The sequence below is a fragment of the Vanellus vanellus genome (genome assembly GCF_965231255.1).
Source record: "Vanellus vanellus genome assembly, chromosome: 1".
Lineage (NCBI taxonomy): Eukaryota > Metazoa > Chordata > Aves > Charadriiformes > Charadriidae > Vanellus > Vanellus vanellus.
Window position 1 is genome coordinate 162,238,400 of NC_138905.1, and position 24,294 is coordinate 162,262,693.

Sequence of the window (24,294 nt, forward strand, 5' to 3'; positions counted from 1 at the left end):
GCTTCAAACCTCACAGGCGGAGTGCCCCTGGTGTTCCCGAGGTCTCCCTGCCCTCCCTTCCCCCGTTTCTGCTGCTTGGATGGTGGGTTCAGAAGCAAATGCCCTGCTAAATAATTGCTAGAATTTGAAAAAAAAAAAAAAAAAAAAAAAGAGAGAGAGAGAGAGAAAAAAGAGAGAGAAAATGCGCACCAGCATTCAGGTGCTAACCTACTTATTTGAAAGTAATTTATTTTCCATTTTGCCCGTTTTCCCCCTTTAAAACAGAACGCTGAAAGAAAGAATAAGTGCTTTAACATTTCAATGTTGTGCTCTGGTAATTACTTTTTCACTTTTCCCCTAAGTTCCAATGTGAAAACCTCACAGGGGGGTCTTTGCTGTAGCAGGGCTACAGTTCCCAATCCCAAGCGCAAGATCTGCAATTACAAACCCATTCGGTGCCCTTCCCTATCATTAATATGCACAAAATCCTGCCGCTAATCTTATAATCTGTTTTGTTTCATCAATTGCTTGCCTAGCACCAGGCGGGAAAGAAAAAGAGAGAAAGAAAAAGAAAGAAAGAGGAGAAGAATAAAGCCGGAAAAACACGGAAAGCTTCCTAAAGTAAACGAAAAAAACCAAATAAATCGGATTTTTTTTTCCTTATAAAGCGAAAATCGTTAAGACTCTTAAATGGAAGCAGGAGTTTCCGCCGGGGCGGGGGTGCACGTCAGTGAAATTTAAAGAGAAATCTGCATATGTCCAACACTTTATTTGCATATTTGATTTCTCCGCGTACGGGTCACGGGATGAAGTTACTTAAGCAGTCAGCTGCGCAAGCGAGAGGTTGCGCGTAAACACCTCCAGAGAGCTGATTATTATTTCTTGGATTTCTTTGGAAGACGGAGCGGAGGCGGCGGAAAGGGGAGGGGGGATGAGGTTGGGGTGCGCCTCCGCCGCCCCCCGCGCTGCCTTCCGCGGCCGCGCAGCTCTCTGCGGGCTTGTCACACGTTGGCATTGAGACTTCAGTAAAACAATAAAGACATTATTATTTTTTTTTTTAAATCCTCTCCCCCCCCCGGGGGCGCGGTATTAAGGGAATAAAACAATCTACACCACACGGCTCCTATTGAGATTAATGAAAAAATTATGCCAAAAAAAAAAAAGGAAAAAAAAGGAAAAAAAAAACCCAACCTCAATCCAACAAACCCAAAGCCCAAACCCGAACCCTATATCTCATAAATCTCATTTCCCCGCGCCAGGCCTTGCCGCCGTCTTGCTTTGCACCTGATGATTTATTAACGTAATCTACGGGGATAACTACACGTTGTGCCCAGCTCCCGTTTGCCCCAGCTCATCTTCTAAGTAATTGTTTCTCATTAGTTCTGATCATGTTTTAATAGCGTTACCCATAATTTACTCAGCCAAGAATTAATAACGGGGGGGGGGGGGGGGAAGGGGGAGGGGGAGGGGGTGCGAGGCGCAATATAAACAGGTAGTCTTTAATTAATCAGATTAGCCTGGAGGTCCCCGCGCTGTAAGGGATCACCCGGCGCAGCGCCCGGGGTGGAGGGAGGTGTGGGGGGGTATCGACCCGCGTTTCTCATCCCCAAATTCCCTGGAAGGTGGGGGGGAATCTGCCGCCGGTTCCCCCGCGGCCGCCCCCGTCCGGGGCGGCCCCGCGGGGGCGGCCGCGGGGGTGGAGGGGGGGACCGGGAAAGGGGTGGACAGTCCCTCCACCGCTCCCCGGGCCGCCCCCTGTCCCTCTCCCGCCACCCCAGTTCTCCTTTTCCCCGCTTCTTCCACATGGCTTGATCGGTGGGTTTTTTTCCTTTAAGTTTTTTTGTTGTTTCTTTTTTTTTTTTTTTTTCTCCCCCCGTAAAATGGCCACGGAGGCGGTGGAAAAAAAAAAAAAGAAACTAAAAAACAACTGTTTTCTATTTACGAATTTAAATAAACAGAACAGCCTTCCCCGCGGTGTTTGTCTAAGTGCGGCAGCATTGCCGCTGTGTAGGTCATGAAAAGGTTGGTGCATAGTTTAAAACTTCCCATTCTGTTAATTTCTTAAAGAACAGTCGTTCATAGTCTGAGCACAAAAGCTCATGATTTAATGAGGAACAGAAACAAAATCTCTGATTGTTGGTGTTTCAAACTTCATTGGAGTCCTCTGGCAACCACAAGTTGATCCTCTGCAGCTTCAATACCCTTTAGCCCTCCATATAAGAGTACATGCTGAATAGAGGACAATGCCTGGTTGTTATGTTTATTTACCCTTACTACAAGCTGGGTTAACCTCTTCAAAACAGCTTTACTAAGCCCGTTAACCACACGGCCCACATGACCTGTAGCCGTATCCCTAATGTGATGTAAATCTGACTCGAGACCATATGCACAAGTTCTGCTGCATTGTGTCTCCGAAAACTACAAGTTTATTGCCGTCCAACCCTTCCCCGGGCTGGACGCTTCCAGGAGGAAATGCTCTGAATAGCGACCGCTTCAAAAAAGAGAAGAAAAGTCAAGAGTCCCGCATTGTCGGAGCAATATTTTTAATGGCTCTCACACTTTTGCAGAAGGGGGTGGTGGGAGGGTGGGAAATGCGAAGCCCGCACAGGGTAATGATTTTCATCGCAATTATTTCAACCGGTGCGTAATTATTCGAGGCTTTGCCCTTTCTGCACCGGAGTGGGAAGAAGCGTAGATACAAAAAGAAGCGATTGACCCGGTTTTCATCTGCTCTATTAACAGAGCTCACGGCTTACGTGTTGCTTTTCTCCTTCAGTGAAGTCATAATCCTGCATTCGGAGTAATTATCGTGATGTCACACAGTCGGTGATGTAACTTTGTTGCAGGCTGTGAGCAGTCCACGGGCTGTGCAGGAGCGAGCAGTGGCTTAAGTCGGGAATAGTTTTAGTAATTAGCAATTCTGGCAAGCAAACTATGACAGATCTGCAGAATGGAAATGAATTTCTGCTTAAGCTCGACATCTTTAATTTCTTCTTCCCCCAAGTATTATAGTCATCTTTTAAAACAGCTACTGGGGCCCCATGGCGAGAGCTTCATTTACCAGCTCATTTTTTCTTGATGGCTGTGGCAAGCGTAACAATGTTCTGTGCCTGCTTCAGTAATGGCATGTCGATCATGCTCCCGCGGAAAGTAAACGCTCCCTGGAAAAAGAGAGAATATAAACTTCCTGAGAGGACCTCTGGAAATGGTAGTTGGCTTGTCTTTTTTCTTTAAAAACACATCCGTTTGGCAAGAAACACCAGCTCCCACAGGAATCCCGCACGAGGAGACAAACTAACCGAGACGGGGCGAACGCATTTAAAGAAATGCAGCGGGTGCTGAGGGCTCCAAAGAGGAGGCAAAAAAGGGAGAGAAAAGAGAAGCCCGGTGTGCAGCCTGCCTGTTTCAGCCTCTCTAGCGGGCAAACAGGCAGGGCCAAGAGCAGCGAGGCCGTCCGTGCCAGCTGGGGTGGGGGCTGGTGGACACGATGCCTGGGGGGCAGCTCTGCTCCCCGCATCCAGCATCGCCCTCCAGCGCCCGGGGCTGTGCCACAGGACTGGGGCGAAACTGTCTGTGGATGGAGGGCAAAGCCAGAAGTGTTATCTCCGTCAGGAAACAGCAATAGGGGTTTCGGGGGGTGGTGGAGAGAAGTTTTTCTGACTCGGGGGTGTGTTGAGGTTGTGCTGCCGCACCTCTCCATCAGGTCTGCGGTGCTAAAGGTAGGCTGGGCCTGAGCTTAGCACCAGGGGCTGCGATGAAAGCTGAAAAAGCAAGCGGCTGGTGCGATAACGTTGCCCAAATCTGCTCTGGAGCCAAGGTAAAGCCCACCTGAGCGCTGCATATAGGGAATTTGCCCCAGCAGATGCAGAACTAGCCAGTGTGACTCAGCAGTGGCCATCTGAGAGCCGGGGCAGGTTTCAGAAGTCGTTTTGTATTTCTAGAGATTTTGTGATGGTACCACGGTGACAAGTTTAAAATAATTAACTACGAATCACAGTTCAATCTTAAACAGAAGACACGTGTTTTAAATAGGGCCAAACCTGACTTGTTCCTTTGGGTGCTTTAATCCACATGTGCTGCTCAGGTAGGATTTTGAAGATAAAACACTGTGCATCACGACATGCCAAAGTTCAGTAGACCAAAAAAAAAAAAAATCTTACTTGTAATTCTGACAGTACTTTGACACATTCTTGAAAAAAAACCCCAAAGCTGCAATCCCTTCCCTGAAGAATTTGGAATTGAAGGCCGGGCCCCAGCGTTGCGTAGGGCGTCTCCGTGAAGCGCTGCGCACCCTTTTAATGTCCTGCTGCAGCCGATGCGGGATCACGGGGCAGCCTTAGATTTGGCAGTGAGCGGGGCCAACCAAGAACAGGGTAAGAATGACAGCGGCATGTGCGGCCGTGCGTGCACAGCGAGAGGGGTGCAGAGGAGAACGAGACGTTTGTTGTTTTCTGGTTTTCATTTAAGGCTCGATAATCATTAAATAGAGGACTCTAATGAGTAAAGTGAAAATATAACCCATTTACAACAACGTTTAGGAAATGTGTTGCTCCAGTGACATATCTAGCTTGACTAAAGCAGTATTAATTAAATACTAAATCACATTCTAGAACAGCTAAGAGAAAATCCCCCTTAAACAGTAATCTAATACAAATCAATATTATTGCATGTAAGAACAGGCTGTATTAAAGCCATTAAAAACCTAATAGTTAAAACTGTTATTTTATTTGAAGTAGGATTTCATACTATAGCTTGCATTATTTTAGCTGGGTTTGGAGAATAATGGGACTGACGATACTTAAATGGTAAATGCTTCAAATCTAATTTCTTGTTTACAGAGCACCCAATCAACACTACATTACCCCAACAACCACATTATTGTTATTATTATTAATAATAATACACCACTTTTTATCTTAGCAACATGTCAGCCGTTTTCACTTACACTTTTAAACCTTTACAGAAAATGCAGCCTCAAACTATTCCATTTATTAACTGTTGTGAAAATAAATTCGGAACTAAATAAACATTTTATGACATAGGACTTCCTCAGAATAATTCAGGTTTGTGCAGTGATTGAAAACTACAGGTTAGTGCAAGATAGATTTTTCCACTGTAAACCCTCTATGTTTTAATTGAGCTTTTTTTTTTTTTTTTTTCTATGAGCATTCAGTCAAATAACAGCTATTGCTGAAAAGAGAAACTTGCATGTGAGATGACAGCTGTAAGTAGAGATATGTTAAGGTCAGGAATCATCCTTCCTAGTTTTGTGGAATGGCTGAGTTAGGAGCACAGTTACCGTAATTCCCTGCAATAGTTTGCAGAAAGAGATGGGCGCCTAGCGATGGCAATTGTGATCTCTGGTGGACCGAATCCTGATCGGGAGGGTCTTATCCCTTCCACTGACTGTACAGAGGATGCTCTGAAGTCGGGTACCTCTGTAGGTGCCTAAGTTGGTGCATGATCAATCTGGGTGAGGACGTCTTTTTTTAGAAAGAAGGAGTGAATTAAAGAGCATGCCAGTCCTCTCGTCATTAAAATAACATGTTTAGAAAGGAAATCAGGATAATTGTGTGTGTGTGGACACATGAACACTGAACCACTTGAGATCTGCTGTATGTTCTCTTCTTGTCAGCACGCAGCTGTAGTTTGGGTTGCTAGGAATTTGAATTCTTGAAGGAAAAAAATGCTTTTTTTTCTAACAGCAAAGAGTAACATGAAGAAGTTGGCTTCTCTGCCTGTTCACTCTGAGGCTTATTTTCTCCCTGCTAATTTGTAGTGTTGAGCTAAAGTCCAGAAAAAGAAACTGATTTTAATGCCATTGAATATACTCTATTCACTGCCTCTCTTTCCACCCACAGGTTTCAACAGATAGGAAATACCAGTAATTACAGCTTTGTCCCCATGCTCTCTTTTCCAATTCTGCTAGATGAAATTTGCCTTTAGCATTCTTTTGATTTTCTCTCGCGTTAATATAAAGAAAACAAGACTTTCTATAAACACCATTTGCTTTGATAGCATTAATCTGGGATTAATTTAGTCATAGATCTAAATTTTCTTTTTTGGCTAATTTTCTCAATAATCTCACGCTTCTAGCCTGTACTTAGACTTCCAGTAGTTCAGCGGTTGGGCCAGAGGTCAGTTCCCAAGGAAACTCGCAGGGTGGATGGGAGCGATGGCGGGTGTGTGGTTGCGAGGCTGGGGTTTGCATCCGTCGTGTTCGGTGGCTGTGGCTCTCGCTCGCCGGGTAACCATATAAATCATTCAGTGGGAGCCTTTTCAGAAACCTGCAAACGGACCGTGCCGGCCGGCAAGTCTAACGCGTCAGACCTGCCCCGGGCAGAGACAGGCCCTCCAGGTAAAGGCTGACGGAGGAGCCGGGAGAAGGAGCAGCGGTGAGGCAGAGCCGCAGCCGGTGGGTGCAGCCTTTGGGTGACGATGCACGGGTGCAAGTAACTCGGGTGGGATGAAAAGCGGGGGAACGGAGGACAACTGTGGCACCTATGGGACAGCAGGCTGGGAGCGCAGCCCTTCTGAGGAGCCGGTGGCTCTATGGGCCAAAGATATTGCCCCCGTTTTAAGCGATGCAGCACATACTCTGCTGTCCTTATCCAGTGCCATCCTTCATGCAGCAACACAGCGCATGTGCTAAGGGCACTTGAGAAATAGGATGACTTTGGCGCTCACCAGCTTGTAGGTTTCGGGAGCTGTAAGGGCGCTTTGGCTGGCCTACGCTCTACAGCTGTGAAGGCAGCACAACGCAGCAGAGGGGTTTGTATTTACACAACCTTTGGCTTTCCTCAGCCTGGTGGCTGTATGCCTCTGTCAGGGCAGACTATCGGGGAGAAAGCAAGGAAGAAAGGCGAACAGGCAGCATTTCCCATTCGGGTCATCATGCAGACTAGCTAAGAGTCCTTCCCAGTTGAATGACAATCGAGGAAAGACTCAAAGGTGTTTCCTTCTGGGTAGCTTTGTGAAAGCAGAGCAAGAAGGTGGCAGCAAACCCATCTAGCTCCTCTTCTCTCCACTTGGTTACTGCAGCTGCACACAGAACCCACCAATTCATCATTTTCCCATCTCCATCTCTTGTATCAGACCACCTTCTCCAGGCTGAACGATGCAGGACCAGTACTGTGCAGTTTGCTGCATCCCCCAGGAACCACGTAGTATTTGAATGCAATAAATTCACAATGACATTTAATGCTCTGTTAAAACAGTAGTAACATTTTTAAAAACCTAACAGCTATTTATGCAAGATGCAGGCCATGCTGAGTAAGGTCTTAACAGCTCTGCTTTGAATTTCAATACGTCCAAAAGTGCTTTGAGAATGGAACAGAGAAGGCTTTTGGCAAATAGAGAAAACAGCTGGAAGGGAATTAAAATTATAGAAAGCTGCTAGTTTTTTCTTCAGAAGGGAACAGCAAAAAAATGATAGTCTTGGAAAAAGAGAATTGAGCATGGCCAGCCCCAAGTGATACAAAGATCCAGCCTATGGATGGGAGAAGTGATAAGGCAGAGTTGACAGAGAAACAGTGACTTTCACAGGTCAGGAGCTGACGATACAGGCTCATGAAAAAGGGGGGCAAATCAAGTTGTGCAGTAGGAATAACTAATGCCATAAGTTTCCGGGTGGCTGTGGAGAGACCGAAGAGATGCAGAGCCAAACTCTGTAACACATCAGTTTGGCAGAGCTTATGCTTGTACCTTACGCACCTCCTTTTGGATAAACACAGCCACTACCAAAACCAACTCAGATCTAGCCAAGTTCAACAGATAATTGAGAGCTCTTCTTTGACAACTTGGAAGACAACTCTGGCCACATGTTGCCATGGATCTTGGACGTGGCTCTTGTCATATCTATATGTCATCCTTAAAAATTTCCTTTGCGTATAAGAAATTACAAGTATCGAGTCGCAGAAAGAGTCTCAGCATTGGTCTGTTGTTTGCCATGGCCAAAAGATGAACACATTAATGTAGTGGTTCCTGGAACATGAAGACCTCTTTTTGTGTGTGTCTATGTGTGGCAGCATCCAGGAACAGTTGCTCTGTGAAACTTTTGGGAGTAGTTAAGAGCTTGTTAAATCTATATGACCATCTCATAAACAGAGTATATATATATATTTTTTTTTTTTTTACGGCAAGAAGCATTTTACCTTTCTAGAATTCAAACAGATGGGATTCGGAGCCCATGATTTCTGTGTCATCTGGGGATCATTATGTTCTGGTGGAATCAGGAAAGGGGAAGAAACGATACAGCCAATTCTCTTGCAAGTGTTTATCATGGGTGGTAGAATCGTGTTGACTTTGACTACAACAGGGGATGGACAGGATCACAAGTAACTTACCCTTCATGTTTTTCCAGAAGATCAGCGAAAGTAAAGTTTCATACTTCTTCATCTGCTCCAAAAGCTTTCTATATAATATACAATGTTACGTGGGGTTTTACTCCCATCTTTTGTTTCCTTATGTACTACTGGGTTAACAAGAGAAACAAGCTGGCTAAAGATATCATGACACAGAGCATCTAAGGCACTTCATAGTTATGTGACTCAATTCTCTCTGAGCTGTGGGTTAAAGTACATGAGTTAATTAAAGTAAAATAATAATTGTTCTGGGACATGTGGGATAGTGATTAGACGAGATAGTCCCTTTTGGTTGACAAGATGGAAGAATTAGGTGCACCTGGGAACGCTTGTGGCTCTTTCCTCAGCGTTTGCTCTGTCTGTGGTTATATGTGCCTCTATCCACACCCATCCCGATGACTCCAATGAGCTCACTAAGAGGGTTAGTGCAGACCCTCAGTTCTTAAACCACTGGAATCTATTAACCACCTGCCTTGGTACTGAATGTGAGCATTGGCTTTCCTAAGGTGTAGCAAGTATATACATTTTGAAGTGCCAAATAAGTCCTATAAGTTCCAAAAAGTCTACCTATATGTTCCAAAAAGGCTTCCTGTTTGATGGCAGGTGGGACTCCAAACATGAGCACTGGTTGTGAGAATTCTGTTCTCTGTTTTGGGAACCACTGCTGCTGCTATTAATTACCTTGATCACTGACAAGCCTTTGCTAATAAACCTTTGATTTGATGCCCTGTTCGACCAGATCCCATCATACACGTAGCCAACAACTTTAACTTCCATGTGACGGTGGCCAGGACTTTCTTAAAAGATATTTATAAAGATTACATTAAGCCTGTATAGCCAATAGTGCTATATTCATTTGTTGTGTGTGTCAACATATGGGCTGTCCTGGGCCACTGTGTAGAGACAGCCAACTTTTTAAAAAGCAGTTTACTTTGGGAATCATAGACTCATAGAATGGTTTAGGTTGGAAGCGACCTTAAAGATTATCTAGTTCCAAACCCCTGCCATGGGCAGGGACGGACACCTCCCACTATACCAGGTTGCTCAAAGCCCCATCCAGCCTGGCCTTGAACACCTCCAGGGATGGGGCATCCTGTTCCAGTGCCTCACCACCCTCACAGTGAAAAATTTCTTCCTAATATCTAAGCTAAATCTATCCTATTCCAGTTTAAAGCCATTCCCCCTCATCCTATCACTACATGCCTTTGTAAAAAGTCCCTCCCTATCTTTCCTGTAGGCCCCCTTTAGGTACTGGAAGGCCACAATCAGGTCTCCCCGGACCCTTCTCTTCTCAGCCTGTCTCAACCTGTCCTCATAGGAGAGATGCTCCAGCCCTCTGGTCATCTTTGTGACCCTCTGAATCTAGTCAGGCGATTTAGATGTCAGGTTTGGAGGTACTAGGGGATCCTGGTGAGTAGGTAAGGCTTTGGCATGGGGGAGACTCTGGGTACCCAGGCCAGTGGAAGAAAAGGAAAAGCAAGCCACCGTCACGTTCCATGAAGCTGCAATACTTCAGGTACCTACTGCTGAATTTTGAATTAAGTATAGGCCTAAAATATGTCTAATGCTTATGGAATTGCCAAAAAAATCTCTGCTGCTAGTTAGGTGACTGTTGCTCAGAAGACAAGCAAAGTCACGAGTAAGGAGAGGTCCTTTGATGGCACTCTGCTGTCACAGTATTAGCAATACCGCCCCTCTGATGAAGATCTGGTTTTCTTCAATTACTTTTCTCAACAGTTTAGCTAGCAATACTTTCCTTTGCAGACCAAACCCCTTCAATGAGTGTGTGGCAGTTGGGTTACTTCCTTGCCCTACTTGGCTGCCTTCTGAGGGGACCTGCATCTAGGACCTAGGGAAAATGGGCGTAGGGGAACCAGTGAGCCAGCCACCCTTCTTTCCGCCACCGCCTTCATCATTAGGAGATGTCGTGAATCAAGCAGAGCTCCCACACTTCTGGTAACCGGGGCCAGAGGCTGTGTGTGAATACAGCCACTGGCCAAATAAGTAATTATGTAAGTCCCCTTCCAGCCCTTGTGACCCTCTATCAGCAGTTGCGGGCAGATGCCAGGCTAAATGGAAATGAGAAGAATGGGTGATGCCAGCTGGCCAGTGCAAACCTTGTGTACCTCCCACAAGGGGAAATGGAGAACACATATAGACAAGCACCCTTAAGTCCACAGACGCAAGAAATCTTTGATCCACAGTTACCTGAGAAACATTAGTTCTTTCCATGGTAATTCAGTGGCTTGCCCACTTCTAAATCCCAAAGGCCTAGCTACGACTTTTTGGAGGCCACAAAAATACATTGAATAAACCCACTAAAATCTGCTTGGGTCTGAGGACATTATCTCTACTGCTGCACAATATTAACTGTTCTATGGAAATAAGAGTGTTGTGTTCTGGAAGAAGGGCAGATTTGCTCTTCTGAGGAGGGAAGGAAGCAGGTGGATGGCAAAGGGTCCCCTTAAAAAGCGTGGCATTCAGAAAGATAATTCCCCTGGTATTAAATGAAAACACACATTGTTTAAGCGCCCCCCTGCAGAGGAAATTTGGAAATCTTTGCTTCAGGGCTTAAAAAGAACGCTTGGATTTGCTTACAGGTAATGAACAAAAGACAAGAGAGTTCTGGTTGCAGCACATGGTGTTGGGTCTGTGCCTGGGGGAGGAGTGATTATCCTGACTACAAAGGAATGACTTTCCCTTGAAACAGAAGGTTGAAACCATATTTTTTGGGAAGTCAAGAGTAGGAAATAAGCTAACAGCTGTGATGGTGCTGAATGCAGGTTTAATTAATTTTTTTCTTCTGCAAATTGTAGCCAAAGAGCCATCATAAAGAGCTGGATCACAATTCCACCTTTTAGTGATGAACTTCCAAAGGTTAGTGAGCAGCTAGGAGGTGTTAGATGATATCTGGGTCAACTGAGTGTGTTTTTCAGGCTGTAACAAGATAATGTCTCGGTCTCCTCTGCTCAGGCCTGTCCTGTCTCCAGATCAGGTTAACACACAACTCTTGTCTTTCTTTTAGCATCTTTGCAGTAGGTAGGAAATATCCAAATAACTAGTGCAGTCACATGTGACCAACTGAAGACTTCACACAGAGCAAGGCAGATGAACATTGCTTTTCACATTACATATTTCCGTATCCTCTCCTTTGAACCCTTTGTCATTCGCCCCTTTTTTGTAATAACGTTATGGGAGGAAAGACACTTGTACACAAAATCGTACACAAAATAAATGACCCCTGAAAAGGTTTGTCAAAAATGTCTTTTTGGCAAGAGGAGATGCTCAGCGGGTGTCTGTGATCTGTTGAAGGAAGGGATGGATGGGAAGGGAATTCTGCAAAGGGTATCAACACCAGCAAGTTTCTGTAGCCACTTTGTTGATATGAAGAAAAGATTACATATCACTACCTTTACACTTTTCACCAGTGTAAACTACCGCCAGAGTAGAAGTAGTTAGTTCAGAGGCTAAATCAGTTTGTAATGCCAGAAGCAGGACTGTTTGTATGAGATAGGCTTCTACCTCTAGGAGCAGACGGAAGGACACAAAAGGTTGAGAAAGAAAGAGCGACAACCACATGAAACAGAGATTAATTTTTACCTCAAATAACTCCCTAGCAGCAGTACAAAAGCTCTGACAGAAAAAGCCCTTTCTAAAGCTCAACAGGTAGGAAGGACTTTGTGATCCCTCAAGTCCACAGTGGGGCAGGAAAGACGAAGAACAGGGACCTACAAGGTCCTTTAGTTCTCTTCCGCCTGACATTATCATTCCCAGCCTATGGATAAGGGCCTTGCCCTGCTGTGTGAGCCAGACAAGCTGCTTTTCCCTCTTACAGCCCCCCAAACTGCCTGAACCACTGGGGACAACCATTTAGGCTGGGATGGGCCAGGGGATCCGGCTTGGTCCAGCTCCAGAAACTCCTTCAAGCCACCAAAGTCTCTATCTCTCACTGAGTAAACAACCTGTTTAAGATCCCTGAATGAAAGGGAGACACGAGGGGTTTTATTGCTGTCTTTAAGTTTTCTTTCGTTTCCTTCTCATTGTGGTTGTTGCCTTCCTGCGTGCTCCGCTACAGTGGGAAAGAATAAAATTAAAGAAACAGAAGAAAGTCCTGGAAATCAGGAATATTCTCTGCTGGTTTCCATCCTCCGTCTTACAATGTATCGGGAACGGAAGAATCCTAGAGAGCACACTTGCTGCTGCCAAGCAAATCTTTATTTTATACCACAAAAGCAGCTTCCTGGACAAACATCCTATCCCACCATGCATTTTTCTTCCCCTAGTGAGCATCACGGTTATTATATGGAAAAATGAAAAGTAACTAATATTAAGACTTCAGTATCCTCAGATGCCCTTAATTAAGTCATTTAGAATTAACTTGAGGTTTATAGTCATGGAAGCAATTTTAAATACAAGCTAGAAAATTTCATCTGGAAGTAAATGACTCCAGGACACACAAAAGGGATTTGGTACCGAAGGGGAGGGTAGCTATAAAATACAACGCAGGTGAGAAAAGCAAAACCAGTGAAGCTCGTTCTGTCAACAAGAATGAAATCACCGTTATTTTTGTTGTCTGTATTTCTTCTAATTTCAGATTCATTTTCTGAATAGGATCGAACAGCCATTTTTTACTGCCATTCTCTGTTTCAGCTGACGGAGCTTTTGCAGGGAGCTTTTCCAGCTCCCTGAAAACGTCAGCTAGCACAGAGAGGAGTGAAGAGGCAGCGAGACTGCTGCTACTTAAATTAACTGAAACAATATTTTGGCTGTACAGGCTTCTGAATTCCCTCAGTAAGCCTTAAAAAGAGCCATCTGGTCAGAACATTACATCTCTGGTTAGATTCTGCTTGGGAAATTGAAACAAGGCTCGCGAGCGCTTGTTAATGCTTTTTAAAGAGGGGTTTGGGAGGTGGGTCGTTGCCTCGGTGGGTTCCTTGGTGCAAAGCAGGTTTTGGCACAACGGTGGGCAGGTGTCTGCGGCGATGGGTGTCTCCCCACTGCATGCCCGCAAAAAAGCATCACCTGCACTGGAAGCGTGCCGGCACGGCATGGCCCTTCCAAAAGCAAAGGTACTCACTCACCCTGTCTCACTGAGACCCCGCATGCACCGCCTGGAGGTGACAAGGACAGAGGGGTTGTGCCTTGCTTAGGAGGAACCCAGAGGGGTGTCATCCCGTGGCCCGTGTGGGTCTGTGTCCCCCAGGACAGCAGCTGCCTCCCCCGGGAGCTATCTCCGGGTGGGAAGGCTACGGAGGGGCACAGCGTCCGTCCTTCTGCTCCCGGCTCGTGGAGAAACTTCTCCCTGCGGGAGATGTCAAAGCGGCATCCGAGTCCCTCTCCCCCCATGTTTTGGACACGGGTCTTTAATGAGTGGAGGAAAACAGATTAAGAGCCACTGAATGCCTGCTGGGGAGTGGGGGGCAAAGGGGGGGGAGTTGGCAAGAAAATGTTTTGTATGAGTTTGTGCCCTGCTTAGGAGCTTTTGCAGCCCCGCGTAGTAAAATCTGTCTCCTTCTCTCCCCACCTGGCATAACTCCCTCAGGACTGATTGCGCCAGTGTAGGAACCAGTATAGCACAAGCAATTAGCTAATACAGCCCCTTCTGCTCTATTGTAAAGGTTCGAAATTTGCCCCCAGATGGATCTTTCTAAGAGAAAAGCCTTCAGCTGTGACACAAAACACATTTCTAAAATCTTTTTCAAACGAAAAAATTGTATAGATAAACTTTAAGTACTAATATAAGCTCTCTTGACCTCTATTTATTCATCAGTTTTCGCGTTAGAATTTCACTTGGCTGCTTTTTAAAAAGATAAACAACATAACAGTGGCCCATGCTTAAATCCCACCAGCGCTCTCCATCTTTGCGTAGAGATGCACCTGAGCCTATACTTCTTAAGGCCGAAGCTCATAAAAGGTGGCAATTTATCACAAATCCCTGAATCCCCCACCCCGCAGCATGAGGAATATACACTGCCTAATTAACATAAACGACAGCAAATGCCCTGCGTCCTCGGCGTGAGGGCTGACAGCGCTGCAGCCCAGCGTGCGCAGAGGTACCCCGTGCTGCTGGTGTCACCCTGGGATGGGATCCAGCTTAGCTGGTGGCACCTCAAAGCTCTGCCTGCAGTCTGTCCCTGGCGAGGGGAGCAGGGAGCTGGGCAGCTCCCTCGCCCCCAGCTCCGCATAAAGCCCGGAGATATAATGCCCTATAAAGTGCAATATAATCCCTGTGGGTTCGTGTGGTCCCACACTGCCCCATACCAGAGGGATGCTCCAGTGCATCCCTCCCAGGAGGCAGCCCGGAGGAGCCTGCCACCCCTGGGGCATGGTCCTGCTCTCCCAGCACCCACGGGCTGGATTGGGACGGGATGGATGCCTCGTGGCTGGGGCCGTACACGGAGAGCCCTCTCGGGGGCCATGGCACTGCCGGGAGAGGGAGGGCAGCGGGGAGAGACCTCCCCGGGTGGTGGTGGGAGCTGGATGTGGCCCAAGCATGAGGGCGCATCGTCTCCAAGATACAGTGGCTTGGGGTAGCTTTTCCTAAACAAAGAGCCTTATAAGGGAGCCACTGCTGGAAATTTCCATTCCTTTGTTGGGTAGATGCTGTGTAAATAAATGCATTCCTAAGATTTTTCATAATCCTGGAAAGGTCCGTAAAAGAAACTGTATAGTTTGTCAAATCGCTGGAGTTCACGTGTATTATTCCTCAGCTGCCGGGAACGTGATATACAATGGCACAGAAAATAATGCAAGAAACACATGCTAAAGATCTTAGAAGCACTCTGTGCGTTTGTATGTGGCATGTACAGATATTCCTTCTGTTTTGCCCCATGGGATCTCAAATACTCAACCCATATTACAGCTTGGGTTTGTGAATTACTTACCTTAACTTGAAATAATCCTTACCTGGCAGGTGACTTTGGCACCAGCATTTAGCTATTCCCTGGTTTAATGTGTGGATGATTTGAAAGCGTTTATAAATTAGTACATGAGATAAATGTGTAAGCAACCTCTTACTTTACTCTTCTGCTTTTCTTTCTGTCTGAATTTTATTTAAAAACCACATGATTAGGGAAGATCCCGTTATTGCATTTTACAAGTTGAATAGCTCAAAACCACATTGTCAATGTCTTACTTTCTTGTCATATATAAACACTAACTAGATATAGAAGAGATTATATTCCTGTATCTGGTGTATTAATAATGTAAACACAGGAGTCACTTACATAGTAAAGACTATTGTACCTTCATTGATAGAAATTAGATTTTTTCTTGAAATAAGCTAGTAACTTCTACTATTAACTCTTGGACTCAGTTAATCTGGATTTATAAGATCAATTCCCTGTTTAATGCGGTACAAATACTTCAGAAATTTAGAAGAGAAACCATCCTTTAGACTACCAGAACAATGTTTCTTACCCTTCTTTTTCATTTTTGGACACACTCTGACATTTATCTTACATCTCGACTTTCCCAACAGCTACGCCTGCTTCCTTTAGGATGAATTTTTTAATTTTGAAAATCGTATCCCCTAGTAATGCAATTCCCTGGAAAATACTGAAATGACACGGAAATAATACTGTTCTTTTTAAGTACTTTTCATTTTTAGATCTCAAGGTTCTAAAGAGAGCACTTAATAAATAGTTTTCTAAAATGCAAAATGTACTTTTTTGACGTTTGTCTTCTAATTGTCCAAAATACAATGTTGCCATTTATTTCCCGGATACGCTATTTTTCAATCAGATTAGAAATGTAAAAAAACCCACAACCCCACAACCAAAACAACCTAGAAGCCAAACCAAAACCACCCCTCAAACAGGACTATCTCCGTAAGGTAAGCCCAAATACTTTTGGCCAGCTGCTTAGCTCTCTAATTTCCTTCTGTTTGGACACTGCCACAGCATTTCCAATTCCGCAGTGCTCATCTGAGATCCTAATTTTTCCTGACCTCAGGACTCACATTCGGGGGCTACTATGTCAAAGCGTTTCAGCCTCTGGGATGCAGTAGCCTGGTTCAGCCTTCTCTCAAAGAAAGATTATTATGGCAATTATAGCTCTCAAACGGGAATATATTATAGAAGCTTTTTACTGTATTTTAATATAAAATATTGATGACTAAGGGCATCGAACTTTAAACCCAATTAATAACAAACTATGATCCCAGCGACTGCAGACCAGTAACTTATCTACCACACAAACAGCTGCACAAATTCCTCACATTTATTTTTTCCAGGCTTTCAACTTTGATTAATAACATGGCAAACCCATGCAAGTCTCAACCATATTAACCACAGCTATATTTTTAGTCTTACTGACACGAACACTTTAATATAATAAAAGGAAAAGGAAAACAGAAGAGGTGTTTCATTAGGACACGAGGATTACTAAAACCGCTGTGTGGAGTATTTGTCAGGAGGTGGTAGGGGAAGAGTTATTACTTACATTTTAGCATGTCGCTAGGACGCGGAGCAAGAGGGTCCCTCAGTGAGATATGTTTGCTTTGGAGAAAATATTTCAGCAATCAGACCGTCCAAGCTCTTCTTACTGACACATTTATAATACCAAATTGCGAACTCGGTTAAGAAGTTTGCAGCACTACCCTATTTTTCCAATTGTGTTACGAAGCCCGGCAATACGGCAGCGATACACGATCCAGAAGTTCACATATTAACCGGCCAGTCCTTTTTTATTGATAGACAGATACATGCAAAAATATATGAAGCATGCAACCTGGTTGGTTAAAAAAATAGCCCGAACCACAAACCCTCAGCAAATCTGTGCTTGCAGCTGATTATAGAAGCTTATAACCTATCTTAAAAGCATTTATTAAAAAAAAATAAGAATCCCCCAAACCCAAACAAATCCCCCCTGCATGGCTGATAGAAGCAAGAAACCGGCATTATGTCAGTAAAGTAACAGCTTCAAAACAAATCCAAAAATAATGCTTGCCTAATACAGAATTCTTCAGTCGTAAACATGTTTGACTTCATGACTGTGTGACACTGGGGCTAGAGTTAAATTTAGTCCGGTCTCCTCATCGATTGTTCATATGACAGGGGTATTCCTTAGATGAGTTTCTGACACTGAATTCAGCTGAACGAGTAGCATTATACACATCATAAACATAAACAATATTTGGCTGAGTACGTCGTTCGACTCTTTTCTTTCTGCGTCTACCTGCCTACACATTTGCACCAGCAGTATGTTTCTAACGATGCCTTTTGTAAGAGAGCCAAGGCTTGTAAATCGGAACGATGGGCAAAACCAGGCATACATTTTCCATTTCTAAATCGTTTGCATGAAGACAGCTACGTTTCAAACTCGAGGGAACAGAACAAAGGGATGCAGGCTTACAGCAGCCTAATTGTGAGCCTGAAATTACTGCTCGGGACAGCACCCAGATATTGTAGCCGTGGCTGTATTGGGAACACCCAGGTACCACCGAGGGGATGCGACAGCCCGGCAAAGAGAAGGGCACAGCAACAGCAAATACCTTGTCGCACTTTTACCCCGAGATGAAAGCATCATTTCTGCTTTGACCTTTTTAGCATCTCTAATGCACGACATCTGCGGGATCAGAAATGCAGGGGGACGGGGAAGGCGCGCACCCCTATCTATTTCTACCCACCAGGAAGCGAAGAAATGTACAGAAAACCTTTATATGGCACCGGAGAAAGTGAGACCCTATGCACAGTCTCAGATATGAACTTCACTACCAAAGAGATTTCTCTCCCACTTGAATGCCACAGGAGCACTCGCGAACCGTTCCCGCTCATCTGCACTCCCCGTTCTGACACGGGGACTTTTTTAACCAGCCCGGGCTTGGCTGCAACGAAGATAAACATATTTAGCTGCAACTTTTTTTCTTTCAAAAAGAGGCAAACTGGATTATAGCAAATAACCTTTAAGATAATTAACTGACAATGCCGCAACTAGCATAAAATCTTCCTTCAGGCGACCCCTAATTTAAGTATTACTGGCACAAAGTGGAGACAGATTGTGCATCACCACCGCAATATTTACATAGCAGAAACCCACAGAGCAGGAAACGTGAGACTCAATGATGCACTAAATTAGGAACAATCATATTCTAGTGTTAATTTGCTTTCTCCTCTCTCCAAATTTCAGGTCCAGCAATTGGTACAAATGCACATAAAACATTCCCATTTTTAATGATTAAGAGCCACAATCTGCAAGCAGTTCAGCTCTAAAGTAAATTCACTCACTACGAGGGATGTTTGCAGGATCAACCCCCCCCCAAAAGCGAAACAGGTTTACCAAGACAGAGATTTTTTTAGACAACCAAGACTTCCTCATCGCTTTATTTCTTTCCATAAATGATGTCTGCACAAGCAGTCCGGAGTCGTCTGCCAGGCTACCTGCCTTTTGATTGCAAATATTTTCCTGTGACAGCAGCACTGTGATTCTGCGGCATAACGGAGAAGCGGTTTTAATTCACCGAGGCTGTAGATATCTGCAGGTACTCAAAAGGCTACGTACTCGAAGAATCATAGTCAAAACACGGGGGAGAAAAAGATAGCCGGTCTATTTGTAAATATATTGGGAAGTGACACATTTATAATAATAAAGATACACTCTATCCAGACGCAGCTTTCCTGAGCACTACTCTCAGTTACAGCACGCTTCATAAGATAAATGCAAAGAGCGATCACCAGTCTTTCTAAATCTCAAATATTAATCGAATTCGGTTTCCACTACGGCATATTAACAAAATATTTACCTTGCCTAATCGCTGATGTTCTTCAAAAGCAGAAATCAGTTCTTGTGCCCACTTTATTTTTTCAGGGCTCGGAGAGAACTGTTCCTGGACAACAGCAATTTGGTTGGGGTGAATCACCTGCTTACCTACAAAGAAGATTAATAACACCAGAATCATGCATCGACAAACAGATGTTCAAGCAAAATGTTCCAACCACTTGAGGCTCTCATATGCCTCGCAGACTTTCTTGCTCTTTAACTAATTATTCTACTTGGTGTCTTTTATTTTTTAAACTGGACAACAGGCAGATAGCCTTTTGCCAGATTTTTTTAAGAACAAAAATATCTGGAGCTATGCTTGCATTCAGTATCATCTGAAAGAACCCGCGATTCTTTCTCCTCCCTCCCCATTTCAATCCATACATCTTCTCTCCGTCGTTTCAGGTGCAGTTGTTTGTCTGGGGCAGTCAATAGCACTTAAGTACAATGCATCGCTTAATTTCACTATATAACTAACACATATAAAGAAGTTATATTAAAATGTGTTCGGAAAACGAGATCTGAAGAAGGTGGCAGGAGATTTGTGGGACTGAAAAGTTACCAGTCACGTAAGGATCATGCCCTAAATTCTTAGTATTGGCTTAGCGTCATAAAATCCTTATTGTTCTTTAAACTGTTGTTGTTGCAATAGTTAGCAGTTGCAGGTAGGTTGCAATATTTATTTAGTCACCGGTACATTAAACAACTACCAGCGGCGCCCAGAAGCTTTATGAAGCACTTTTTTTTTTTAATCCTTTCTTGTATAAATGTATGTTAAGAAAATAAAAATAGATGTTGCCTATTTTTTTTACTGGAGATTTTCAAACGTGAATAGACAGCCACATAATCCGTTTTAACCTGCCATTGTGTTTAGCTACCTTAAAACAAATACATATCTAATTTGTTTGACAGTTTTAAAAGTGTAACACTTGACATTATTAGTTCATTTCTATGGGAATTTCACAGCCCGGCACGATTTCTGCACTTTGGTTTCAAAGTGTTTTAATAAAGAGAGGCGACCGTAATTCCCAGCTTCCCGCGGAATAGGCGACTCTCCTCTCTGCCAGATAACAAAACTAGTTTGAGGGATGAGCCTGATCCTGCAAACCTGCCACCAAGTGAGCAGTCCCCTGCACACAGAGGGTCCCACAGCTGTCCCCTCCCGTCTCGTCCCGTCCCGTCTCGTCCCGTCCTGTCCCACTGCGCGCTGCAGCCTCTGGCGGGAGCGAGATTTTTGCACGCAAGGAAAAGTTTGAAGCGTCAGGATCTAAGGAGGTTTCCTCGGCACAACGGGGTCCGCTCCCGCGTCCTCACTGACGTTCCGCCCGCCGCACGTTGGAAATCAGCCCCTCACTCTGTGTAAGAAGTCTCACGCGTGACGGCAGAGATACACCTATTTTAAATGAAATTACCATGGCAAAAAAAACCCCACCCTGGGATTATTTTTATCAGACTGCACTGGGTCTGAGTGATAACCTGGAGTACAACCAAAATCTGGGGATGCAGCAGCACAATCTATTTAATTTGATGAGCAGAGAAATAGTAATTTTTTAGTGTTGATACATTTCTTTCCTAAAAAGCCATAAGTAGCTCAGTTTTATTTTATTTCCTACCAAACAACCTTTAGTTTATGACCTTAAAGGCGTCCAAATATCCAGCTTGAAATTTCAATACAGTAACTATTTTAAAAATAGCTTAAAAATAATAAGAAGTTTAAAACTCAGTAAGAACTACATTTTTTTGAAAGAAATTACATGGAGACAAATTTCCTTAACTAATGTGTTTTACATGAGGTCCAATCAAAGGTTTTTTAGTCAATTTAATCAAATGTTACCATTAAGAAGATTATGATTTTATTTGTAATACAAAAAATTCTCCCTAGCTAAACTGCTAATTCAAAAATCGAAGGGTGTACAAATAATTCCTGCAAAATCCTAAGGAGCTTAAATTTCTGGGAGAAATGTAGAATCTGTTTTAAATTATATTTAAAGACATCTATAATTATAACAAAAATAAAAATATTTATATATGATTTTTTAAAGTATAAAAAAATTCGGAAAAAAGATTTGTTTTTGATAAAGATATCTGTAGCAGTAAGCTGTACTTCTTATCATTAAAACACTGCTGAACAATTTACAGATAATAGAATCTAAAACTTTTGGTTTATAGCACTCAGTTGATTTTTGTCACAGATTATGTATCCAAATAACTGTATAACAGACGTAATGCCATGCAAGGAACGAAGCAAATATTTTAAACGGAATTGTTGTTATTGACAAGTTACTGAGAGAGTGCAAAATTGGAAGACATTAAAATTTATGACCATGAAATCCTTTTTACAGTACCACTTGATATATCGTGCTTTAAATCAATACCTGTCAAGTCTTTTAGGTAACTGTATGATGGTGTCATTTTAGTCTTCTACAAAAGACTGCAAAAAGAGAGAAAACCTATAGTGGTTCGTATTTATATCTGGCTTCTCAGCACGTAGCACAGGACTTACTAGAATGACTAAGTCAGCTGTTAAAGCTTATGGCAAGGTTTACTTAATTTTTTACATAAACATTCCTAAAACTGATGACCGTTTATATAGGCAACACACTGACTTTACATCCACGGATTCTCGAATTGTAAAACATCTTGCTGGGTGTGTGCGAGCGGGTCTGTGGGTGTATATATATAAAAACCATCCCTCCCTATAAAAATCTATATATGTATAAAATAAAATAAATATACATATAAAAGATCTATTAATTTGGCTAAATTGCATTTGAAAACATTTGATTCTATATAAACACACTCACAGAAGGAAAAACAGGCTGCTTATAAGATAACCGGAGAAGAAAACTTGGCTACAATAAGCAATGAGGGTCACAACAGTAACTAAATAGCTGGTAAATTCTTCGTTATATTATTTCCCTTGTTTAATCTTGAGTGAACACATCTGATTACATTAAGGCCAATTCTACCAGTCTAAATCCGAATAGGGCAAAACCTAAGGACATATAACTTTCCCGAATACTCTGGATTTGCTTTAGTTTTGAGGGTGGTGAATTTGGCCCTACGCATGCAAATACCCGTGCACTTCGCTAACTAAGAGAGCAATTTGGAAGCCTCAGCTCGGTTTAGTCCTGCTGATTTCAATGATTTTGATTCTCTGTGAAAAAGTAGCAGGAAAGCATCTCAAATATTTAAAAACAAAAAGAATCGCGTGTTTTGAACTTGTTATTAAGGCGACGTTTCAGTATTTTACTCTCCTGTTCTCAGAGGACTGTCAGTGGCAAATATGATCTGCACACTTCTGCTTTATACGAGGTCATGGATTAAGCTAAGACCCGTTTGTAATTTTCTGTGATGAATATTAAATGGGAAACGTTAAATTGTTTCATTTCTCTAGTTTTGGAACAAAATATTTTTGCTTTTAGTTTTGAAATTTGAAATGACATTTTATTTTAATCAAAACAAGCAAGGAAGGTTATAAAAAACATTAAATAAACTTGAAGCAAAAGAGAGAAAAGTGAAACGTTTTGGATCAACCTCAAATGTTTTTTTATTTTTTACCAAAAATATGAGATACGCTGTTTTGTTTGGACTTAAACAGATTTTTTTAAAAATGTTTTTGTCTTTTTTTGGCCACCAGATCAGAAAAGTCAGTATGCCCCGTCTGTAATTATGGTCGGACTGGTTGTCAGGCTGTTTGCTGGATTTTTGGAAACGTGTTGACGATAGCTGCAGAAAGGCAGGAGGTAAAGAGCTGGAGCTGTGAGTTCACCTTAATGAAGTCTGTACCTTTTACAGATCTTTACCCCTCATATGGAAAGGCAAGACATCTCACGGCCGAGTTAGAAATTCACTTTACGCCCTAAATTGCCACACGTGATCTTTTTATTTGTCTCCTATCTGGACCCTATCCTGATGTCAGACGACTTCCACCGCGAAGTCAGTGGAGTCCAAACCACCATCAACATTGTTTATGCTGAGGATTTCTAGATTTCCTAAATTGGCAGCTTGAGTTAAGTATTTAAATGTACATTAACCATTCAAAAAGAGTGCTCTCAAAGGTGCTAAGCATCTGCAACTCCATCTTCTGTCAACAGGAGGTGCAGATGCTTACATTTTTTCAAAAACCAAGCCTTTCCTTAAGCTAGGAAATACTGGTCGAGATTAGGTAGCCATCAGCAGGTGCTACCATTCAGGAGTTCTAGTATTTTCCCAACTTCAATCGCAGACGAATGAAGAGTGGAAGTCCACGTGGACATCGATAATGTGGCTGTGAGGATCCATCCGTTTTGCCTCCAAAACAAGATTTGGTTTTGCAAATGTCAAAACCCAGCAGACAGTAAGGCAGAGTTTGTGCTGAAGAGCGTCGACCTCTATTCTTTTAGTGGCACGTCGAGAACACTTACAAGAACTTTGCTTGGTGCTTTGAGATATCATATACCACTAACTGTAATAATATCGTTTGCTAGATGGCATCACCAGGACCCGTGCCTTTGGTAACAAAAACCTAAGAGATGTCCTACCACCATATGCATATCCTGACTGATGGTCAGAGGCAGATAATGCAAAATGTTCATCCTATATGCTAGAATTCTCTAATACACGTGTCAAATGGCCGATTCCTATTGCAAAACCCCAGTCTTTGGTGGCTGCACTGTCCCACCAGGGTGTCCGAGTGATCTGGTACACCAGTCACAGGGTAACAGGCTGCCTTACAGGACTCTGGGGCAAGGAGCCTGCCGCTCTTGCTGTCTGCCAATACCCATAGGTGTCACCAGCACTTACTGGGAGGGGAGCCAGGGGATGAAAAACAAATCAAAGAAAATAATAAGAAAATAACTTTCCCCTAGCAATTAGCAGAGGAGATTTGCTTCTCAACTCCTTCGCCTAAAAAGTATTTTTTAACAACTGCCATTAAAAAAATTAGGAGAAAGGGATCCAAATATTTCAAAAAGCAATTGCAGAGTGGCCATTGCAGAGTACAGTATCGCCTTTCCCGTGCTCTGTGATGGGAGGAATCGCTGCACAGCCTCTACCCCAACTCCTCTTCAAAACCAGTCACACGCTTCATGGGATGTGGTTTTAAAAAGCAGCCTGCGACTTCTGAGGCAAAATTTTCAGACCCGATTTTAAAGGTGCTAATAAACATAGAAGAGCTTGGTCTTACTGAGTTTTTCAATAAACGACCTGAAAT

The 24,294-nt window shown here is 43.3% G+C and overlaps 1 protein-coding gene across 1 annotated transcript in view; it reads right to left on the reverse strand.

Moving 5' to 3' along the window:
* Window positions 1-2,513: 2,513 nt before the first annotated feature.
* CLYBL (citramalyl-CoA lyase) overlaps window positions 2,514-24,294 on the reverse strand; it is a gene marked incomplete at its 5' end in the record, with an annotated part of 181,936 nt that continues 160,155 nt past the window's right edge. Inside the window, 2 exons of the mRNA XM_082484639.1 lie at window positions 2,514-3,140; window positions 19,084-19,208. Coding sequence (XP_082340765.1) covers window positions 3,045-3,140; window positions 19,084-19,208 — 221 coding nt within the window. The 3' untranslated portion in view covers window positions 2,514-3,044. The remainder of the gene's footprint in view (window positions 3,141-19,083; window positions 19,209-24,294) is intronic.